At 50.3% G+C, this 17,318-nt stretch overlaps 1 protein-coding gene across 2 annotated transcripts; it reads left to right on the plus strand.

Moving 5' to 3' along the window:
• Window positions 1-1,897: 1,897 nt before the first annotated feature.
• TMSB15B (thymosin beta 15B) lies at window positions 1,898-7,875 on the plus strand. Of its 2 annotated transcripts, none has more exons than XM_037908606.2 (3): window positions 1,898-2,049; window positions 5,847-5,951; window positions 7,362-7,875. In XM_037908606.2, the coding sequence occupies exons 1-3, from the start codon at window positions 1,902-1,904 to the stop codon at window positions 7,397-7,399; spliced, it is 291 nt and encodes a 96-aa protein (XP_037764534.1). In that variant the 5' UTR covers window positions 1,898-1,901; the 3' UTR covers window positions 7,400-7,875. The 2 variants fall into 2 exon arrangements, with proteins under 2 accessions (XP_037764534.1, XP_037764535.2); XM_037908607.2 differs by lacking the exon at window positions 1,898-2,049 and adding an exon at window positions 2,126-2,162.
• The last annotated feature ends 9,443 nt before the right edge of the window (window positions 7,876-17,318 follow it).

A 17,318-nucleotide genomic window follows, 5' to 3' on the forward strand; every position in this document is an offset into this window, starting at 1 on the left:
CACCTTAGAGACTAACCAATTTATCTGAGCATAAGCTTTCGTGAGCTACAGCTCACTTCATCGGATGCATACTGTGGAAAATACAGAAGATATTCTTATACATACAAACCATGAAAAAATGTGTGTTTACCACTACAAAAGGTTTTCTCTCCCCCCACCCCACTCTCCTGCTGGTAATAGCTTATCTAAAGTGATCACTCTCCTTACAATGTGTATGATAATCAAAAAGGTGGGCCATTTCCAGCACAAATCCAGGGTTTAACAAGAAGGCCGGGGGGGGGGGGGGGGTAGGAAAAAACAAGGGGAAATAGGTTACCTTGCATAATGACTTAGCCACTCCCAGTCTCTATTCAAGCCTAAATTAATTGTATCCAATTTGCAAATGAATTCCAATTCAACAGTCTCTCGCTGGAGTCTGGTTTTGAAGTTTTTCTGTTGTAATATCGCAACTTTCATGTCTGTAATCGCGTGACCAGAGAGATTGAAGTGTTCTCCGAGTGGTTTATGAATGTTATAATTCTTGATATCTGATTTGTGTCCATTTATACTGAATTTAGCCCCATTTCTTTGTGTCATTACACTTGAGCTTCAGTCACTAGATGGTGCTGCTGGGAAAAGAATAAGAACAGTCTTTGTCGTCTTGCAGCGAGACACGCCCTTTTCTTGGTCCTCCTCAGAGGCGTTCTTGCTCCCATGCTCAAAACTCCCTCTGTCTTGCAAAAACGTGCTTGTTACCCACACTCCAGCATAGTGAATGACTGAATCCTAATGTAACACAGAGCTCTTTTTCTCCCAAATTGGGCACGTTTCACCAGAAAAGCCCAGCTCTCCTGCCTGCTTATCTAACCCCTTTGCTGCAGGGGCTGCGCTTCCAAGGTTTACTGGTGAGGAGATGGAGATGCTGTAATTTAGCTCTGGTTGGAGAGCCTCTTTCATGGCACTGCAAAAGGCCATGAGCTCATCCTACACTTAGCTGTGGCCTAGCGTCCTCACACGGGAGGGCTTCAAATCCAGGCCACAAACAGGCTGGTGCAGAGTCTAAAGTGGACCATGTCTGAGCTAAGATAGGTACAGTATATTTGTTCTGTTGGAGAGGGCGGCGCTGCAGGGCTCCCACAGCCAATTCCATTCAAGATCACTAGCCTCAGTCTCTTCCATGCATTTTCTTTAGGGCTGGATTTTCTCATGCTTTGTCTCAGGCCGAGAAAGGACTCGCTTTTCGGAGGGTTGGGAAAGAGGCCCTATATACAGAAGTGCTGCTTTGTGTGTGTGTCTGTGTACGTGCATAGGACCGTCTGTCTGCCCATGTGTCGTCTGTAGCCCTGCCTGTCTGCATGCCTTTGCGCATCTGAGCGCCTGTCTGCATGGACATATGGCCCCACCAGCATATTTTTGCTATTGTTTCTCCCTATTTCAGCTCTGCCGATGGGAGCAAAAATATCCTAGGGGAGCTGCAGTCTGCGTTTGCCCGAATCTGTCTCTCGGGGGCGATGTGTATCTGCGTGCCTCCGTGTCTGTCTCCCTGCCTGTGAGCCTCTCCGCGTGTCTGTCCGAATGTCCACCTGTCTCTAGTGGTGTGCCCGCCTCTCTGCCTCCGATTCTCTCCCTGCAGCGAGAGCAGACATCCCTATGGAGCTGCTTTTAGGGGCTCCCCCTGGCCCGCTCACACGTGGGGAGAGCCAGCCATTGTGTAGCCGATGGAGGGAGACCCTCAGATGCATGCTGCAGCGCCACCCCTGGCACCCACCCCCGCTCTCCCTCCGCAGCGCCCGCCACCCCACGCCTTCAGCTACAGTGGGGGAAGGGGCGCTTTACCCCCGCCCCGGTGCACCGTGCGAGGTGTAGTTCTCTGGCGCGGCGCGGCTAACGGAGGGCCTTGAGACCCAACTACACTTTCCAGCATGCCGAGCGGCGGGAAGGGCGGCCAGCCAATGGGGGGCAGGGGCGGGCGGCAGCCGGGGTATATAAGGAGCCACCCCACGCGGGAGAGCTGCAGATACCTGGGCGATTGCAGCAGATTCCTGGGGAGCACTACAGCCAGCACAGCAGGTACGGGGCGTGCCAGCCCGCGCGCAGCCCCCATTGTATGCACCCGGGCTGCTGCTGGAGGTGCCCCCTTGCACGGGCCGGGGGGCGTTGGCGGCAGCTGCTGTTTCTGCCTGGTGCGTGCGCTGGCGGAGATGCTCCGCTGCTGGGGCTGCTCCCGTTGCATGGACTGGGGTTCTGGTGGAGCCGCCCCGTTTTTGGGAGATGGGGGCAGTTGCGCTGCTGGGTGTAGCCGGCTCTTGGGGGTGGGGGGAAGCGGGGAGCTGTTGCCTGCGGGAAGCCCAGCGGAGCTGTCTCCATATGACTGGGCGGGGAACCGCCCAACCCTGCCGTGGGCAAAGCGCCCAGGGCTGGGAGGGGCCGGGAGCCGCCGCCCAGGTGCGCGGGCTGCGGGACCGTCTCTCCCGTGAACGGGGTGGGGAGTCGCCCGCCCGGGGGTGCCGGGTGGAGGGCCTCGGGACGGGGTGAGGCTCTAGCCTCCGTCCTGTGCGGGTCTCGGCTCCTCCCAGCGCGCTGCCCTGGTCTCCCCATTGTCCTCCGGCTCTGCAGTCTGGGGAGGGGCTTTACCGCACGCCCTGCGTCGGGGATCGGGGGGGTGTCCGGCGGGGCGGGGGGGTTTAAAGCCCCTCTCCCCACAGCACTGCTCCCTGCGCTGGGGGCGGTGCGCTCCGCCCCGGTGGAGCACCGCGGAGTCTCTGGGGTCCCTCGCTGGGCGGCTGCAGCCGTGGCTAATGGGAGGGAAGCTGGGCAGTGGGGTTTTTGTTCGTTGATGGAGACACTTACTCCTTACAATGGGTGTGCATGTTGGGTGTTGGCCGGTCTGGGCTCGGCAGAGAGGGACGCTAAACTGGGCTGGGGGAGCGAGCCGGCATTGCTCAGGCACATGGAGAGCATGGGACACCTGGCTGGCTTTCTCTCCCTGTGCAACTGGAGGGAGTGGTGGGTGATGGAAGGATCTGCTTCTTTACCATGTGGGCTGGGGAAGAGGCAGGTGTTGATGAAAGGAAGGATAATGCTGGTCTGGCTCTGCTCCTTTCTCAGCCTAATAGTGAAGAACTACATTGTTCTTCAATACAAAGGAGATCTCCTATCACTTCAAGCCTAGGAGACAGGGCTCTGGTGCCCAACCCAAATCAATTGGGGTGTGTCTAGTACTGATCAGGCTTTTTAAAATAAAACTTCCTAGTGGGCTTTTCCTCCACCCCTGTTCTAACGCACATGGCCTTGCTAGCTGTGCTGCCTCAAAGGCCCATCCCTTATCACTGCTTGACGTCTGAGCTGAATTCTGAGTGCTTTATTTCTCCTATAAAGAAAAAGAGTACTTGTGGCACCTTAGAGATGAACCAGTTTATTTGAGCATAAGCTTTGGTGAGCTACAGCTCACTTAGAATCATAGAATATCAGGGTTGGAAGGGACCTCAGGAGGTCATCTAGTCCAACCCCCTGCTCAAAGCAGGACCAGTCCCCAACTAAATCATCCCAGCCAGGGCTTTGTCAAGCCTGACCTTAAACATCAAAGGAAGGAGATTCCACCACCTCCCTAGGTAATGCATTCCACTGTTTCACCATCCTCCTAGTGAAAAAGTGTTTCCTAATATCCAACATAAACATCCCCCACTGCAACTTGAGACCATTACTCCTTGTTCTGTCATCTGCTACCACCGAGAATAGTCTAGATCCATCCTCTTTGGAACCCCCTTTCAGGTAGTTGAAAGCAGCTATCAAATCCCCCCTCATTCTTCTCTTCCACAGACTAAACAATCCCAGTTCCCTCAGCCTCTCCTCATAAGTCATGTGTTCCAGTCCCCTAATCATTTTTGTTGCCCTCTGCTGGATGCTTTCCAATTTTTCCACATCTTTGTAGTGTGGGGCCCAAAACTGGACACAGTACTCCAGATGAGGCCTCACCAATGTCGAATAGAGGGGAATGATCACATCCCTCGATCTGCTGACAATGCCCCTACTTATACATCACAAAATGCCATTGGCCTTGGCAACAAGGGCACACTGACTCATATCCAGCTTCTCGTCCACTGTCACCCCTAGGTCCTTTTCTGCAGAACTGCTGCCTAGCCATTCGGTCCCTAGTCTGTAGCGGTGCATGGGATTCTTCCATCCTAAGTGCAGGACTCTGCACTTGTCCTTGTTGAACCTCATCAGATTTCTTTTGGCCCAATCCTCCAATTTGTCTAGGTCCCTCTGTATCCTATCCCTACCCTCCAGCGTATCTACCTCTCCTCCCAGTTTAGTGTCATCTGCAAACTTGCTGAGGGTGCAATCCACACCATCCTCCAGATCATTTATGAAGATATTGAACAAAACCGGCCCGAGGACCGACCCTTGGGGCACTCCACTTGATACTGGCTGCCAACTAGACATGGAGCCATTGATCACTACCCGTTGAGCCCAACAATCTAGCCAACTTTCTATCCACCTTATAGTCCATTCATCCAGCCCATACTACTTTAACTTGCTGGCAAGAATACTGTGAGAGACTGTGTCAAAAGCTTTGCTAAAGTCAAGAAACAATACATCCACTGCTTTCCCTTCATCCACAGAGCCAGTTATCTCTTCATAGAAGGCAATTAGATTAGTCAGGCATGACTTGCCCCTGGTGAATCCATGCTGACTGTTCCTGATCACTTTCCTCTCCTCTAAGTGCTTCAGAATTGACTCCATGATTTTTCCAGGGACTGAGGTGAGGCTGACTGGCCTGTAGTTCCCAGGATCCTCCTTCCCTTTTTTAAAGATGGGCACTACATTAGCCTTTTTCCAGTTGTCCGGGACTTCCCCTGATCGCCCTGAGTTTTCAAAGATAATGGCCAATGGCTCTGCAATCACATCCGCCAACTCCTTTAGCATTCTCAGATACAGCGCATCCGGCCCCATGGACTCGTGCTCATCCAGCTTTTCTAAATAGTCCTGAACCACTTCTTTCTCCACAGAGGGCTGGTCACCTTCTCCCCATGCTGTGCTGCCCAGTGCAGCAGTCTGGGAGCTGACCTTCTTCGTGAAGACAGGCAAAAAAAGCATTGAGTACATTAGCTTTTTCCACATCCTCTGTCACTAGGTTGCCTCCCTCATTCAGTAAGGGGCCCACACTTTCCTTGACTTTCTTCTTGTTGCTAACATACCTGAAGAAACTCTTCTTCTTGTTACTCTTAACATTTCTTGCTAGCTGCAACTCCAGGTGTGATTTGGCCTTCCTGATTTCACTCCCGCATTCCCGAGCAATATCTTTATACTCTTCCCTGGTCATTTTGTCCAGTCTCCCACTTCTTGTAAGCTTTTTTGTGTTAAGCCAAGCTGGTCACCTGTCATGTTTACTATTCTTTCTACATGTCCGGATGGTTTGTCCCTGTAACTTCAATAAGGATTCTTTAAAATACAGCCAGCTCTCCTGGACTCCTTTCCCCCTCATGTTTTTCTCCCAGGGGATCCTGCCCATCAGCTCCCTGAGGGAGTCAGTCTGCTTTTCTGAAGTTCAGGGTCTGTATTCTGCTGCTCTTTCTTCCCTGTGTCATTGGATGCATCCTTGCTGTAGCTCACAAAAGCCTATGCTCAAATTTGTTAGTCTCAAAGGTGCCACAAGTAAACTTTTTTTTCCTTTTTGCAAATACAGACTAACACGGCTGCTACTCTGAAACCTGTTGTTTCTTGTATGTTAGCGATCAGCCAGGCAGGTCATCCTCTTATATCTGATCACTCTCCCCAAAGGGTTCTGGCCATGTTACTTGCACATGCTGCCTGGGATTTCCCTTGCAGGGGTGGGTTGTAACTTGCTTATCTTACTCACTTAGCTAAAATGTGTGACAGACCAGACCTCTCTGAAGTTGAGAAATTTGACAAGAAGAAGCTGAAAAAGACCGCCACGGAGGAGAAGAACACACTCCCTTCAAAGGAGAGTAAGTATCCAGTTCCTGCTTTCTGTAGGGCTAGCTGAGCAGTTAAGTGGTTCCTAAATCTTTGTATGCATGGATGACCATGCCACTCCTTACAGCAACATGTGATGAATTCCCGGTCTTCTCCTGAAGGCTTTAAGTCTTAGGTGTAAGTTGGGGCCTAGGGCAGTGCTTCATGAAGGTCTTGTACTTGCCAGGCCATACTTCTGGCTTGCAGAAGAAGCTGAATTGAAGTTCAGTTTTTGTGACTGAGCCTCTGTCTAAATGGTCTGGTATCCAGATAGAAGGGAAGAAGAAATCATTCTGAAGCAAGGGGACTGGCAGAACTGCCCAAAGCCTGCTCTGGCACTCCAAAACATGGTTCTCCTAATAGCATTTTGTTGTGACACAGACTTCCAATTCTGGCTGTGTAGGAGTGTCAAGTGGGAGCGGATGTGCTTGTGCTGATCTTATCACTGAGGAATCTGGCAGACTGAGGCATTTTGGTCTGGTTTTTCTTCCAGTCGAAAATACTGTTTTTTGTTTTAAACTGCAGATAGGATCTGAGCCTCAGCAAGAGCTAGAATGATACAAAGGCATCTGGCTGGGGGAAGTTGTCAGTACCTTTAAAATGCATTTTTAGTACTAAGTAGTAAGAGGGTTTTTAGCTCTTAGTGCCCTCTGCTGTTTAAGCTTACCTGTTCAGGTCTTTCAGGCATGTTTGCTGAGGTAACTCTACTGTGCTGTACGGGGGTCTTTTGAAATGACAAATACAATAGTGAGGTAGGCAGCTGCCTAACTACTATGTGCAAAGAGCTGGTGCTCTAAGTCGAAGTGGCTGAATGGTCTAGACAAGTCCACTTCACCTTCCCCTTCCTGTCTGCAGAATGGAATGGCACTAGTCCATCTCACTAGGTGTTGAGAATTAGCTGAAAAGCAGTGAGTTCTCAGGACTGACTCCTTTCCAACTTGACCTGGGCAGCAGCAACAGTCCTTTGTCGTGGACGCTCCATGAAAACTGGGTCTTAAAGTTTTCTCAGTAGGAATAGTCCCCTTCATGTTCTCTTGCAAACATGGTCTGTTGTAGCACTGACTTTGGGGGGGGGGTGAGGTGAGAGAAGGGAAAGAGGTATCGGGGGGGGGGGGGGGGGGGGGGAAAGACCACTCAAATCTCTAAAACTAGGCAAAACATAAAACCTAGTACATACCAACTGACGCAACACCTCTCAAAGCTTGCCCAGGATTTGGATGCTCCTCAGCCTGACCTGTAAGGTGCTAGTGTAGTGACCCCACTGTCCAGGCTTGGCAACTGTAGAGATGGTATCCAAATATGGGCTGTCTCTGCAGGTAGAGCAGCTATGCTGTATTACCCCAACCCTTGAGGAAGGGGATACATTAAGGCAGAGAGGCTAATGGAACTCTCTTCTCTTTCAGTCATCGAGCAGGAGAAGGAATCCGTGAAGTCTTCATAGAGGGAGATGGCCTGGCAGGAAGAGCCACCACTTAATTTTTTTGCTTTGAATTAAATCATCTGTTTTTTTTTTTAATTACATGTACCTGTATAGAGAAATGCTGCAACTTCTAACTCTGTCCCATTGAGCCAGCTGCTTTGGCAGGTGGAGGGATGAAACGTGGTCCTTCCAGAATCCATCAGTAGCCTGACCCAACCCCACCTTTTCTGCTTGGCCAGCTCCTGTTTACAGCACTGATCTTGCTCTAATGCAATGAGGGAGGAGCAGAGGGCTATGGGAGCTCCTGGGTACAGAGACCCCCTTCTGCTATGGGTAGGGTATGGTGTGTGGAAATTCTTCTGATTTGGCCTACTGACCTGGGTCTGTCTGGCATATTTGTTCACAAATGGTGTTTCTGCAGCCTCACTCACAATTTTTTGTCTTCCTTGAAATAAAGTGAAAAGTTTATTATAAAAATAAAAAAATATAATGACCTACTTAAGAACTCCAGGCTTCTTTCCTGGCCCTTCAGCTTGTTTTGCTGTTGACCTGTCAGGAGGTGTTGGTGCTGCAACCTAGCTTGGACAGGAGATGTAGTAAAGAAGTCTGCTCTCTCCTTCCATGCTGGTGTTCCCATCCCTGGTCTTGATCTTGACTTGTAAAGCTAGCCTACAGCCAAATTCTGAGGGTTTCTTATGGTGCTTAAGACAACTGTCACTATTGGTCACCTTCTGGGTAGGGCTGAGCTCCCTTTTCATGGGCTGAGATGAACATAAGGCTACATAATACTTCTGATCACAGGATATGATGCTGATGTTAGCATAGGTGTTTAACAAAGCTAGAGTAGGCCAAGCTGATGAAGTGAGTTGGTTGGTGCTCACAGACTGGGTATCTGACATCTGTACTCTAAAGACTTTCATAACAGCTGGCTCTTCAGAGCTGCACCAGTGCAGTGGATCCCATTTAGAATTGTTCCCTAGCATGGGACCTTACAGGTGTTTTCTGCATGAAACCACTAATCAATAGGAAGATTTGGGCCCATCTCCAGTGGCCTGCACATGTGAGCCTTTACACAGCAGTACTGGCTCTACCAACTCCAGGTGTCCTAGTGCAGATGCAGGGTTAAAACACTAGTAAAATATCCCTCATTCATGCTGACACTGGACTAGAACACTAGAATAGACAGTAGCTGCCCATTGGTGGGGGTGTGGGTGAATGTGTAGCAAATTGCCCTTCTCCTTTTCCTGTGAGCTGGGAGAAGAGAAAGGGCTGTAGGGAACTCTTTCAGTAAGAGCTTTCTCTGCCCATCTTAATACCTATAAACTGATGGAATAAGGGTCTAAGAAACAATGTACTGCCTCCCTCAAAAGAGAACACTTCCATCCAGCATAAATGTAAGACATAAGCACTGGACAACTTCTGATCTGCTTTTGCTGTCTGATTCAATAGTCTTAGAATGGTTTCAGAGTAACAGCTGTGTTAGTCTGTATTTGCAAAAAGAAAAGGAGGACTTGTGGCACCTTAGAGACTAACCAATTTATTTGAGCATAAGCTCCAGTGATGTGAGCTATAGCTCACAAAAGCTTATGTTCAAATAAATTGGTTAGTCTCTAAGGTGCCACAAGTCCTCCTTTTAGTCTTAGAATGTCTTCCCTAATGCTTGCCTGGGGGAAAGGGGGTGCCACTTGCTGAGACTTTCAGCAGCTACTCTGAGGCCCTTATAAAACATTTGTTTTAAGTCCCCAGATGGTGGGGAAGCTCAAGCTCAAGCACTAGCAGGGCTCTGGTATCACCTGTCAGCTGGTGGTTTGACTCTTCCCAGACCATGTGTAGGACTGTTTAATTGCTGTGCATCTGCTGGCATTTACAAACCTCCCATGGGTGCAGCTCAACCAGCAGCAGCAATTGTGGCTATAACATAGAGTGGAGGTTGGTGTTTTGCCACTGTCGCCTGGTGGAGAGTACAGAGCAGGTCTACCATATTCTGAGGTTTCTTATGGTGCTTAAAGACAACTCAGTCACTATTGGTCACCCTACAAGTGTATGCTGGTGTTCCTGTCCATGCTACCAGCTGTGCCGCTGGTTGCTACCACCCATAGGTGAACTTAAGGAGAAAAAGAAAAGCTAGTGCACACAAGGGGTGGGTGAAAAGAGGCACCTCCATTCACCACGTAGGAATCTTCTGACCAGAAGATTCTAGGACGCTTTTAATTGCCAACCACAGATCATGGCTAAGGCTGTAAGAAAGCCTAGTCAGCTGTATGGGAATGCAGTTACCATGCTGCCCTTGGACAATTTGTCCATCTAGTTCAGTAACTTGCTACCTACGCTGGCCTGTTGCTGACTCCCACTCTAATGAAGCACGTTCCTAAATAGGAAAGATGCAGCATAGCTGCTTTTAAACTTACCCTGTAGAAGCAGTGTTGAAAGACCTGAAGGTGAGTGAGTGGAAGGGGTTCACAGAGATTCTTGAGCTGGCGTGGTTCTTCTTCAAGCACCTTTCAGTGTATCATTTGCCCGATCTACCCCCAGTCTCAGTAACTCCCACAGTCCATGATCCACTATGGCCTCAGAGGCAAATAACTTTCAAGCTCAGGAAATAAGCCCTGGTTCAGAAACTGGTGGTGCTGCGAGCTTCTAAGTCAACAAAAGGGTGTTAATTAGCAGGAAACTTAGTCTTGCTAATCAGACCACTTACGTCCATTTCACACAAGTGCTTGTACCTCTGAAAAGTGCAGGTGTATATCCCAGGCACAGCGAACAGACACTGGAGCTTCCACAGCAGAAAGATCTTGGTGACCCTAGAGTCACTCCAACCAGAAATAACCACAAAATCGAGTCCTGGAAACACTGCCAAGATGGACGTGTAAAACAGGTCTTGGGATGTGCCTAATGGCAATGCTCCAAATGCTCCAGCCAGGATGCACAAATCTCAAAAACTCTGTTAGCCAGCATTTCAGGGGGATAGGGTTGAAAAAACATCTCTGGAAACACAACAATGTAAACACAAATAGGTAAATATTCAATGGGGTTTCCCATCCCTTCCTTAGGCCTCTACAATGTAGTTCCTTAGCAACTTTATTTAGAAGGGGGGGATCCTTATATACACAAAAACTGCATGTTTGCATCTGTTCTTGCTCCCCTGCTGGAATCTATTTACTTTCATGTTTCAGAGAATTAAAATAAGTGAGGGTTAAAGATTGCAATGTCACGGATGCAGTGAATGTGCATCTCCTGGGCCATTAGTCACAATTAGGGGTGAGATGCATAGCCATTGCAGGTTTGATTTGCTATTTCATTGACAGGATGTGCTTAGTGGGGGGAGGTGTTGCCTATGTATCATCAAGGACAGCGTGTAGTCACACTTAGTAAAGCAATCCCCCATCCTTTCATGTATTTATACCTGCTCCTGTATTTTCACTCCATGCATCTGATGAAGTGGGTTCTAACCCACGAAAGCTTATGCCCAAATAAATTTGTTAGTCTCTAAGGTGCCACAAGGACTCCTCGTTATTTTAGTCAGAGTAGGTGATATCAAGTACTGTGATTGGCTGCTTTTGAACACTGAGACACCAATCAGGCAAGGTTTGGCTGGTCATGATCTTCATTTTGATTTCACTTGGATACCATGGGCAAAGAGAAGCCCAGTGCCGGCTGGGAGTTGAGTCTACTCCTGCACAGTTTGCAAAGCCACGGACAGTGCAGTGTGTGGCGACTCCACATTGCAGCCATGTAGAAATCAGGTACATTGAGGCTCAGCTTTACACAGTCCTGGCCATGGAGACTGCAGAGAGCTATGAGCTGCTGTTGATGCCACAGACTGCCTCTCTTGTATTAATTCTGTGTGCTTTTGGGGCAGTAGGGAGGGTCCTAGGTTTCTGTACCTATGTGGCCTGGCTGCTTAAAGCCAGTCGTCCCCTTTTGACGCCAAAGTGCATGCCAATCACCATTCACTTTAACCTTCCCTTTCTAGGAAGGTGAGCAGGAAGGTGGTGGCTTTTCTGCTCCTCATTGATGTCCAGGTGCGTCTGCAGTAGAAGACCACCAAAGAAAGGCCTGAACCTGGGCTGGAATCTTCCTTTGTAGCTGTGACCATTCTGGCTGGGGTCATGAATACTCTCCCGTTGGCATTAGTTTGGGTTCCTTTTGGTGATGCTGGATCTCTCTGTGACTTTGATCGCTACTAACCAGGTGTGGATGTCATATATCTGTGTTACCAGATCCTGTAGGAAGAGATACACTTGCTTTAAAATCAGACTCCCTCGCCTTTTTGCAGACATAGCTTTAAAATAGAGTAAACCTCCATTGTTGTCGGCTACCATATTAGCATCAATTCACTTCATTTCTACTGTGTAGCTTTTCTCCTGCACATTTAGATGCTCTGTGATTTCGCAAAAATAGGAAGCATTAAGCAGACAGAACTATGCTGTGCAGCCTGATCAGAAAAGAGAATCATAGACCCAGCTTTAACTCCACTAAACTCTAGTACTGGCCATTGTTGGAGACAGGATACTGGGCTAGATAGACCATTGGTCTGACCCAGTTTGGCCGTTCTTATGTCTTAAAGGTCAGAAACATTGTTACTGGTTCAGAACTTAAATCTACAAAGGGAGGCTTTGCAGAAAGCACCCCTACCCCATCTGTCTGACTCGTTAATACATATTTATCAAAAACACGTTCCCTAATTCTAAAGAGAAAGCAAGACTTTGTTACCAGTTTCCAGACCGCTCGCCAGTGCCCCTCAATCCTGACCTGCAGCCCCCCTTGTTATTTGTGCTCTGGCCTCCACATACAGCTCTGGAGATGCCCCTTAAGCCTGACTGGCTATTCCAGGCCTGAACCACTCCTGAGTAGATGCTGTTAGTCGTGCCACACTGGGGTACTCGAATGGTAAGGACCAAATTCAGACCTGAGTTAAGAGATCGCAGCCTCCAGTAAAGCTGCACCTGTTTGACCATGGTCTGAATTTGACCCTAAGTCTCTGTGAGTCACCAGGAGCTTCCATATTGTTTCACTGTGACCCCTGGTACTGCCCCCAGGCAGGGGGAGGCAGATCTCTGAGTGCACAGGGGAGTGCACATAACCCTTCTTCCTGTGGATGCCTCAACAGAGCAATGATACTGTGTTTTTTTACTGCCCAGGATTACAAAGCCCTTTACATGCTAGAGTCAGATCCTCAGCTGCATTCAATCAGCATAGCCCTGTTGAAGTCAATGGAGCTATTCCAGTTTATATCAGACAAAGGTCTGGGCCCATGACTTTAGCCTGACCTTTGTGAGATCTGTAAATAGTGTCATCCCCATTCTAAGGCTGGGCAGAGAACTTCAAGGAGCTTGCTCAAGGTCACAGGGAGGCTGGCAGAGCTCCTGACCTTCCTAACCACGAGGCCATCTTTCCTCCCGCAGCAATTCCCCTATGTGGAATGGCTCCAATATAATGCAGGAGGGGAACCTGCACCCTCTCTGGATTTGCTGTTGCTAGCGTGCGAACCTCCTCTGCTGACCAGGGCTCTGGAGACACCGAAGGTTTTGCACATGCTTGGAAGACCTCGCAAAAGAGGAAGTGAGCAAAGTGAGCAAAGGAAGCATGAGACCCAGTAACCGCTGCTCTTAATAAAACTTCCCCCTCACCCTTCATTGCACAAGTGAGTCAGAGTTGTGCTTTACCTTTCTGGGGAGGCCAGATTGCTGGTTCTTTTCTATCAACTCAAAGTGAAATGCAACTTGGGAGAAGGGGAGGACACCCACGTGGCTGGGCAAGGGGCATATTTTCCAGGTTGATTCTCCGCTCTTACATAGAGACCCACATCCTCTTGAAGGCAGAGCAACGAAGCAGGTTGTCCATTCCATATCAAAGTCAGGCCATGGTCACTAGTTCCTAAGCACAGGGGTTATCCCAGGGCCTCCAGTCCTGGTGATGGAGCTCTGTTAGGGGAATTGGGATCGGGCTGGAGGCACCATATCTTACTGCACATCACACATCTGCACTTATCTTGCATCAGAGACAGCCTCAGCCATAGGACGAGGGGGCTGCATTTATGACGAAGGCCCCATCTATGCTGCTTTTGTCACCAAGTCAGAGGACCCAGTGATAACACGGATTACTAACTGCATCTCCATAACCTTGGGTTGTCCTGATCACTGGGATTCAACTAACAACATCTGTAGCTGTGCTCCAGCTGGGTCGGGGGACAACTGTGTGGTAAGCAAGTCCCCTGCCTCAGTTAGAACTGCAGTGCCGATGGGGCCTGAAACAGCCATGTGTCTCTGGTTATGGCGCGAGCTCCATTCAGCCTACACTCGTTAATGATAAACTCGTTCACCGGGTGATAGGCTGAGGCAGAGGGTGCGTGATGGGACAGGAAGCCTTTGCCTTTGAGGTCACATGTTCAGCTCTGGCCAGGCCGTTAGTGGCTGACAGTCACTCAGTGACTCCTTCCTGCCTGGAGCTCTGTGGTGAAATGAGCAGGTGGTCTCAGTCCCACACCTCCGAAGCGGGTGTCGGCAAACCCCACCCCCACAACAGGCACTAATGGATCTCACAGGCTAAGCAGAGACGCCCCTGGCTGGCTGGTGACTGGGTGCCCCCCACCCCTATAGATGACGTATAAGCCATGTTGAGGTGTGTTAGGAGGGGTCTTGCACTGCCCGTGCTACACCTGCAGTGTGGGGAAAGAATGCTCTATCTGCACTGGGCCGTTAGACACAGAGGACAGTCCAGATTTCAGGGACTCGGCATCCCCATTGGGGCTAGCTTTTCTACAGAGCTGAGTTCCCAGGTTCTCAGGAGAGCGTGCGGTTCTGTGTGGGAGCAGCTGGGTGCTGAGAGCCAGCTCACTTCCCAGCATCAGCATCCCCTGCTCACCGACTGCACAGCCAATACAATAGATGCGTGATCCCATCACTTTGAAATGCTACCGAAGCCTGCTCCATGCTGCGTTCCAGGCCGATCTGAGATCCTTATAAGCAAGAATAGGATCTGACTCCAGAGCAACAGCTGATGGGGCTGACTTCTTACACACCACACCTGGCCCTGCCTTTCGTCTCTCCCCTCTGGCCTCTCTTTTCCAAAGCTCACTGTGCAACCTCCCAGAAGGCTGAGTGAATGCAGGCATGTCTAAACCCATCTCTACTTGCATGACCTAGGTTAGGCTCCCGCACAGAGCCCTGCAGCACAGAGAATAATCAGCCTTCCAGCCAGGCTCTGCAGAGCTTGATCACACCCAGAGCCAGCTCCAGAGCTGGGTCACAGGGAGAGAAACCAGCCCTGAAGCACAGAGGAAGAACGATGAACTTGACCGCCCAGGCGTGAAGACCCTGCCTGCAGAGCTAGCCTCCTGGCTCTGATACAGGGACAGAACCTTTCCCGACCCTCGCAGCCAGGGATTGCAGCCCCTGTGCTGTGGCACAGGCCGAGAGTGATGAATTTCGTGCAGCCCCTCCCCCACAGCCAGCCCTGTGACATGGCAGAATCGGCCTCACAGCCCTGCCTGCAGTGCATACCTGCAGCACCGTATGCCACTGCCAAGCAGTGCTGGGAACCGGGGCGATGCCCCTCCCAGCACAGGTGTGGGCGCACAGAGTGGGGGATGGGAATAGAAGGGCCTTGGAGAGTCTGCTCCCCCAGAGCTCCTTGTGTCTCATTGCTGCTCAGGGTGACTGGGACATGCCGGCTGCACCACAGGGTCAGAGGGCTGAGCAGCCATCCTGGTGGGCTCAGACAGGGCCAGGGGTGTGGGGCAGCTCCAGGTGGTGCTGAGGCAGGAGGGATTGCAGAGCTAGTGCTGGGGAGGTAAATGCAGCTGGGAGACATGCCTGAACAGAGAGGCAGGTGGTGGAGTGCTGCCCACCAGCGTGGGCACTGTTGGCAGCTTCTCCAGGGAGCAGGCCAGGTGGAGATCACAGGCAGCCGGGCCTTCTCGATTCCTGGCCACAGCCATATTTCTAGGGCTGAGAGGCAGCTCCCAACCCCGCCAAGGGGGAGGGCCCCATCTGTCTGCAACAATAAAGCAAGGTGATGTCATTCCGTAATCGGCTGGGCAAGTGCTTCATTCACCCTGTCAACAGCCCCAAGGAGGAAGGGCAGGGGGCAGGCAGGCACAGTTGCATCCACCACCAGCAAGTTCCTGTGACAGCTCCACGTGGGAAAATTTCCTCTTTGGTAATTCCTCTTCTGAATGCAGGAGAACCCTCACGTTACTGCGAAGCTCCACACTGTGTCCAGTGTGCCCTACACGCTCCATCATTGCACTAGTGCTAGAATCCACACTGCCAACCACTGCATCCAATGAGATCCACATCCTCCATCATTATGCTGGTGCCAGGATTCACATTGCCAGCCTCTGCTTCCAGTGAAACCCACACACTCCAATATTACACTAGTGCCAGGCTCCACACTGCCAGCCACTGCATCCAGTGAGATCCACGTGCTCCATCATTACGCTAGTGCCAGGATCCACACTGCCAGCCACTGCATCCAGTGAGATCCACACACTCCAGTGTACTAGTGCAGCCTCACACTGCCAGTCTCTACAGAGAGTTTCCTAACCCTCTTGAGGGGCTTAGACACTGGCTTCTAGCAGGAAGGAGAGCGCTTTTGCTTTCCTTCCTGGGATGTGCTTTTGGAATGGCTGTAGGGGGACGTAATGTTTCACAGTCCTCACTAGTCCCCTCCCCTTTTCTTGCTGTCCATTTAATACATATAAAGCTGAGTCCTGCCTGCCACCAAATGCTTCCCACTTCAATCCAATTCCTTCCCACACATCTCGGCCACGTTCGAGGTGACAAGAAAAGGAGGGTTCTTTAAAATGGAGGCTAGGGCATCTCCTCCTTCTCTGTGATGCATGAACAAGGCCTGATTTGTTTTTTCTTTTAAGCTGTTTTTTTCTGCTGCGTGCTTTTTACTGTGGAAGTATCAGGAGTGTCATTTCTGGACTCCTCTGCTTTTCTTGGCAGTCTTGTTCTCAGCTGTACACCGTCAGCTTTCACACACTTGGCTGCAGGGGGCGCTACTTTTGAAACGAGAGGCCCGTCTGACCAAGCGGTCGCTGAGTGTGGGAGTTAAACAGAAGCTATCAAATCCACATTTCTTTCCCTCTGAGCTGCTCAGCTTTCACTCTCTTGAGACCATCATTCACTAATTCTCTAGCTACCCTACTGTCTTCCGAGGTAGAGAAGACATGAATTTCCAGTGGAAAAACAAAGCAACCCTGCCCCTCCGCCAAGCCCAGCCCTTTTTGGACAACCCCCCCTGTTGGTCTCTTTAACACATAATAATTAGTCACTCCATCCCCTGCAGCTATAAAGGTGTTTGTAGGCTCTTTTTCGGACCCCTCATGTAACCTGGGCGGGAACGTGGCTGCTGTGCTGGGCGTGACTGTGCAAGCTTTCATACAGACCGTAGAGTCGGGCTGCACTGCCCAGCACCATGGAGCTACATTGACAGTAAACAGAATTGCACCGGAAGGTGGGAGAAGAAAAGCACAAAGAACGCAGACACCTACAGCTGTTATCCAGAGTCCTTCTGCCTTCATCAAGACAGGGGTTGCTAAAGCCCCCAGACAGTAGCCAGGGGACCCACGTTCCAGGCCCAGGCGGTAGAGCTCCCTTGACAATATCCAAGGTTTAATCTGTCCCAACTAGGCCTCAGATCAATCCCCATGTGACAGAACACTCCCCACAACAACTCAGGGCCCTTGGGTCACTGGCCAGAGCCCCAGACCATCGCAAAAAGGGTGTTTTGGCTGGATGCTGTCATAAATATAAAGGGAAGGGTAAACACCTTTAAAATCCCTCCTGGCCAGAGGAAAAACCCTTTCACCTGTAAAGGGTTAAGAAGCTAGGATAACCTCGCTGGCACCTGACCACAATGACCAATGAGGAGACAAGATACTTTCAAAAGCTGGGGGGAGGGAGAAACAAAGCCTCTCTCTCTGTTTGTG

This window comes from Chelonia mydas, chromosome 9, assembly GCF_015237465.2.
Source record: "Chelonia mydas isolate rCheMyd1 chromosome 9, rCheMyd1.pri.v2, whole genome shotgun sequence".
NCBI classification, from domain to species: domain Eukaryota; kingdom Metazoa; phylum Chordata; order Testudines; family Cheloniidae; genus Chelonia; species Chelonia mydas.

Coding starts and splice junctions, on each gene's coding strand:
- TMSB15B (XM_037908606.2), top strand. CDS start 1,902: ATGCCGAGCGGCGGGAAGGGCGGCCAGCCAATGGGGGGCAGGGGCGGG. Junction 2,050..5,846: donor CACTACAGCCAGCACAGCAG/GTACGGGGCGTG, acceptor TTACTCACTTAG/CTAAAATGTGTGACAGACCA. Junction 5,952..7,361: donor CACACTCCCTTCAAAGGAGA/GTAAGTATCCAG, acceptor CTTCTCTTTCAG/TCATCGAGCAGGAGAAGGAA.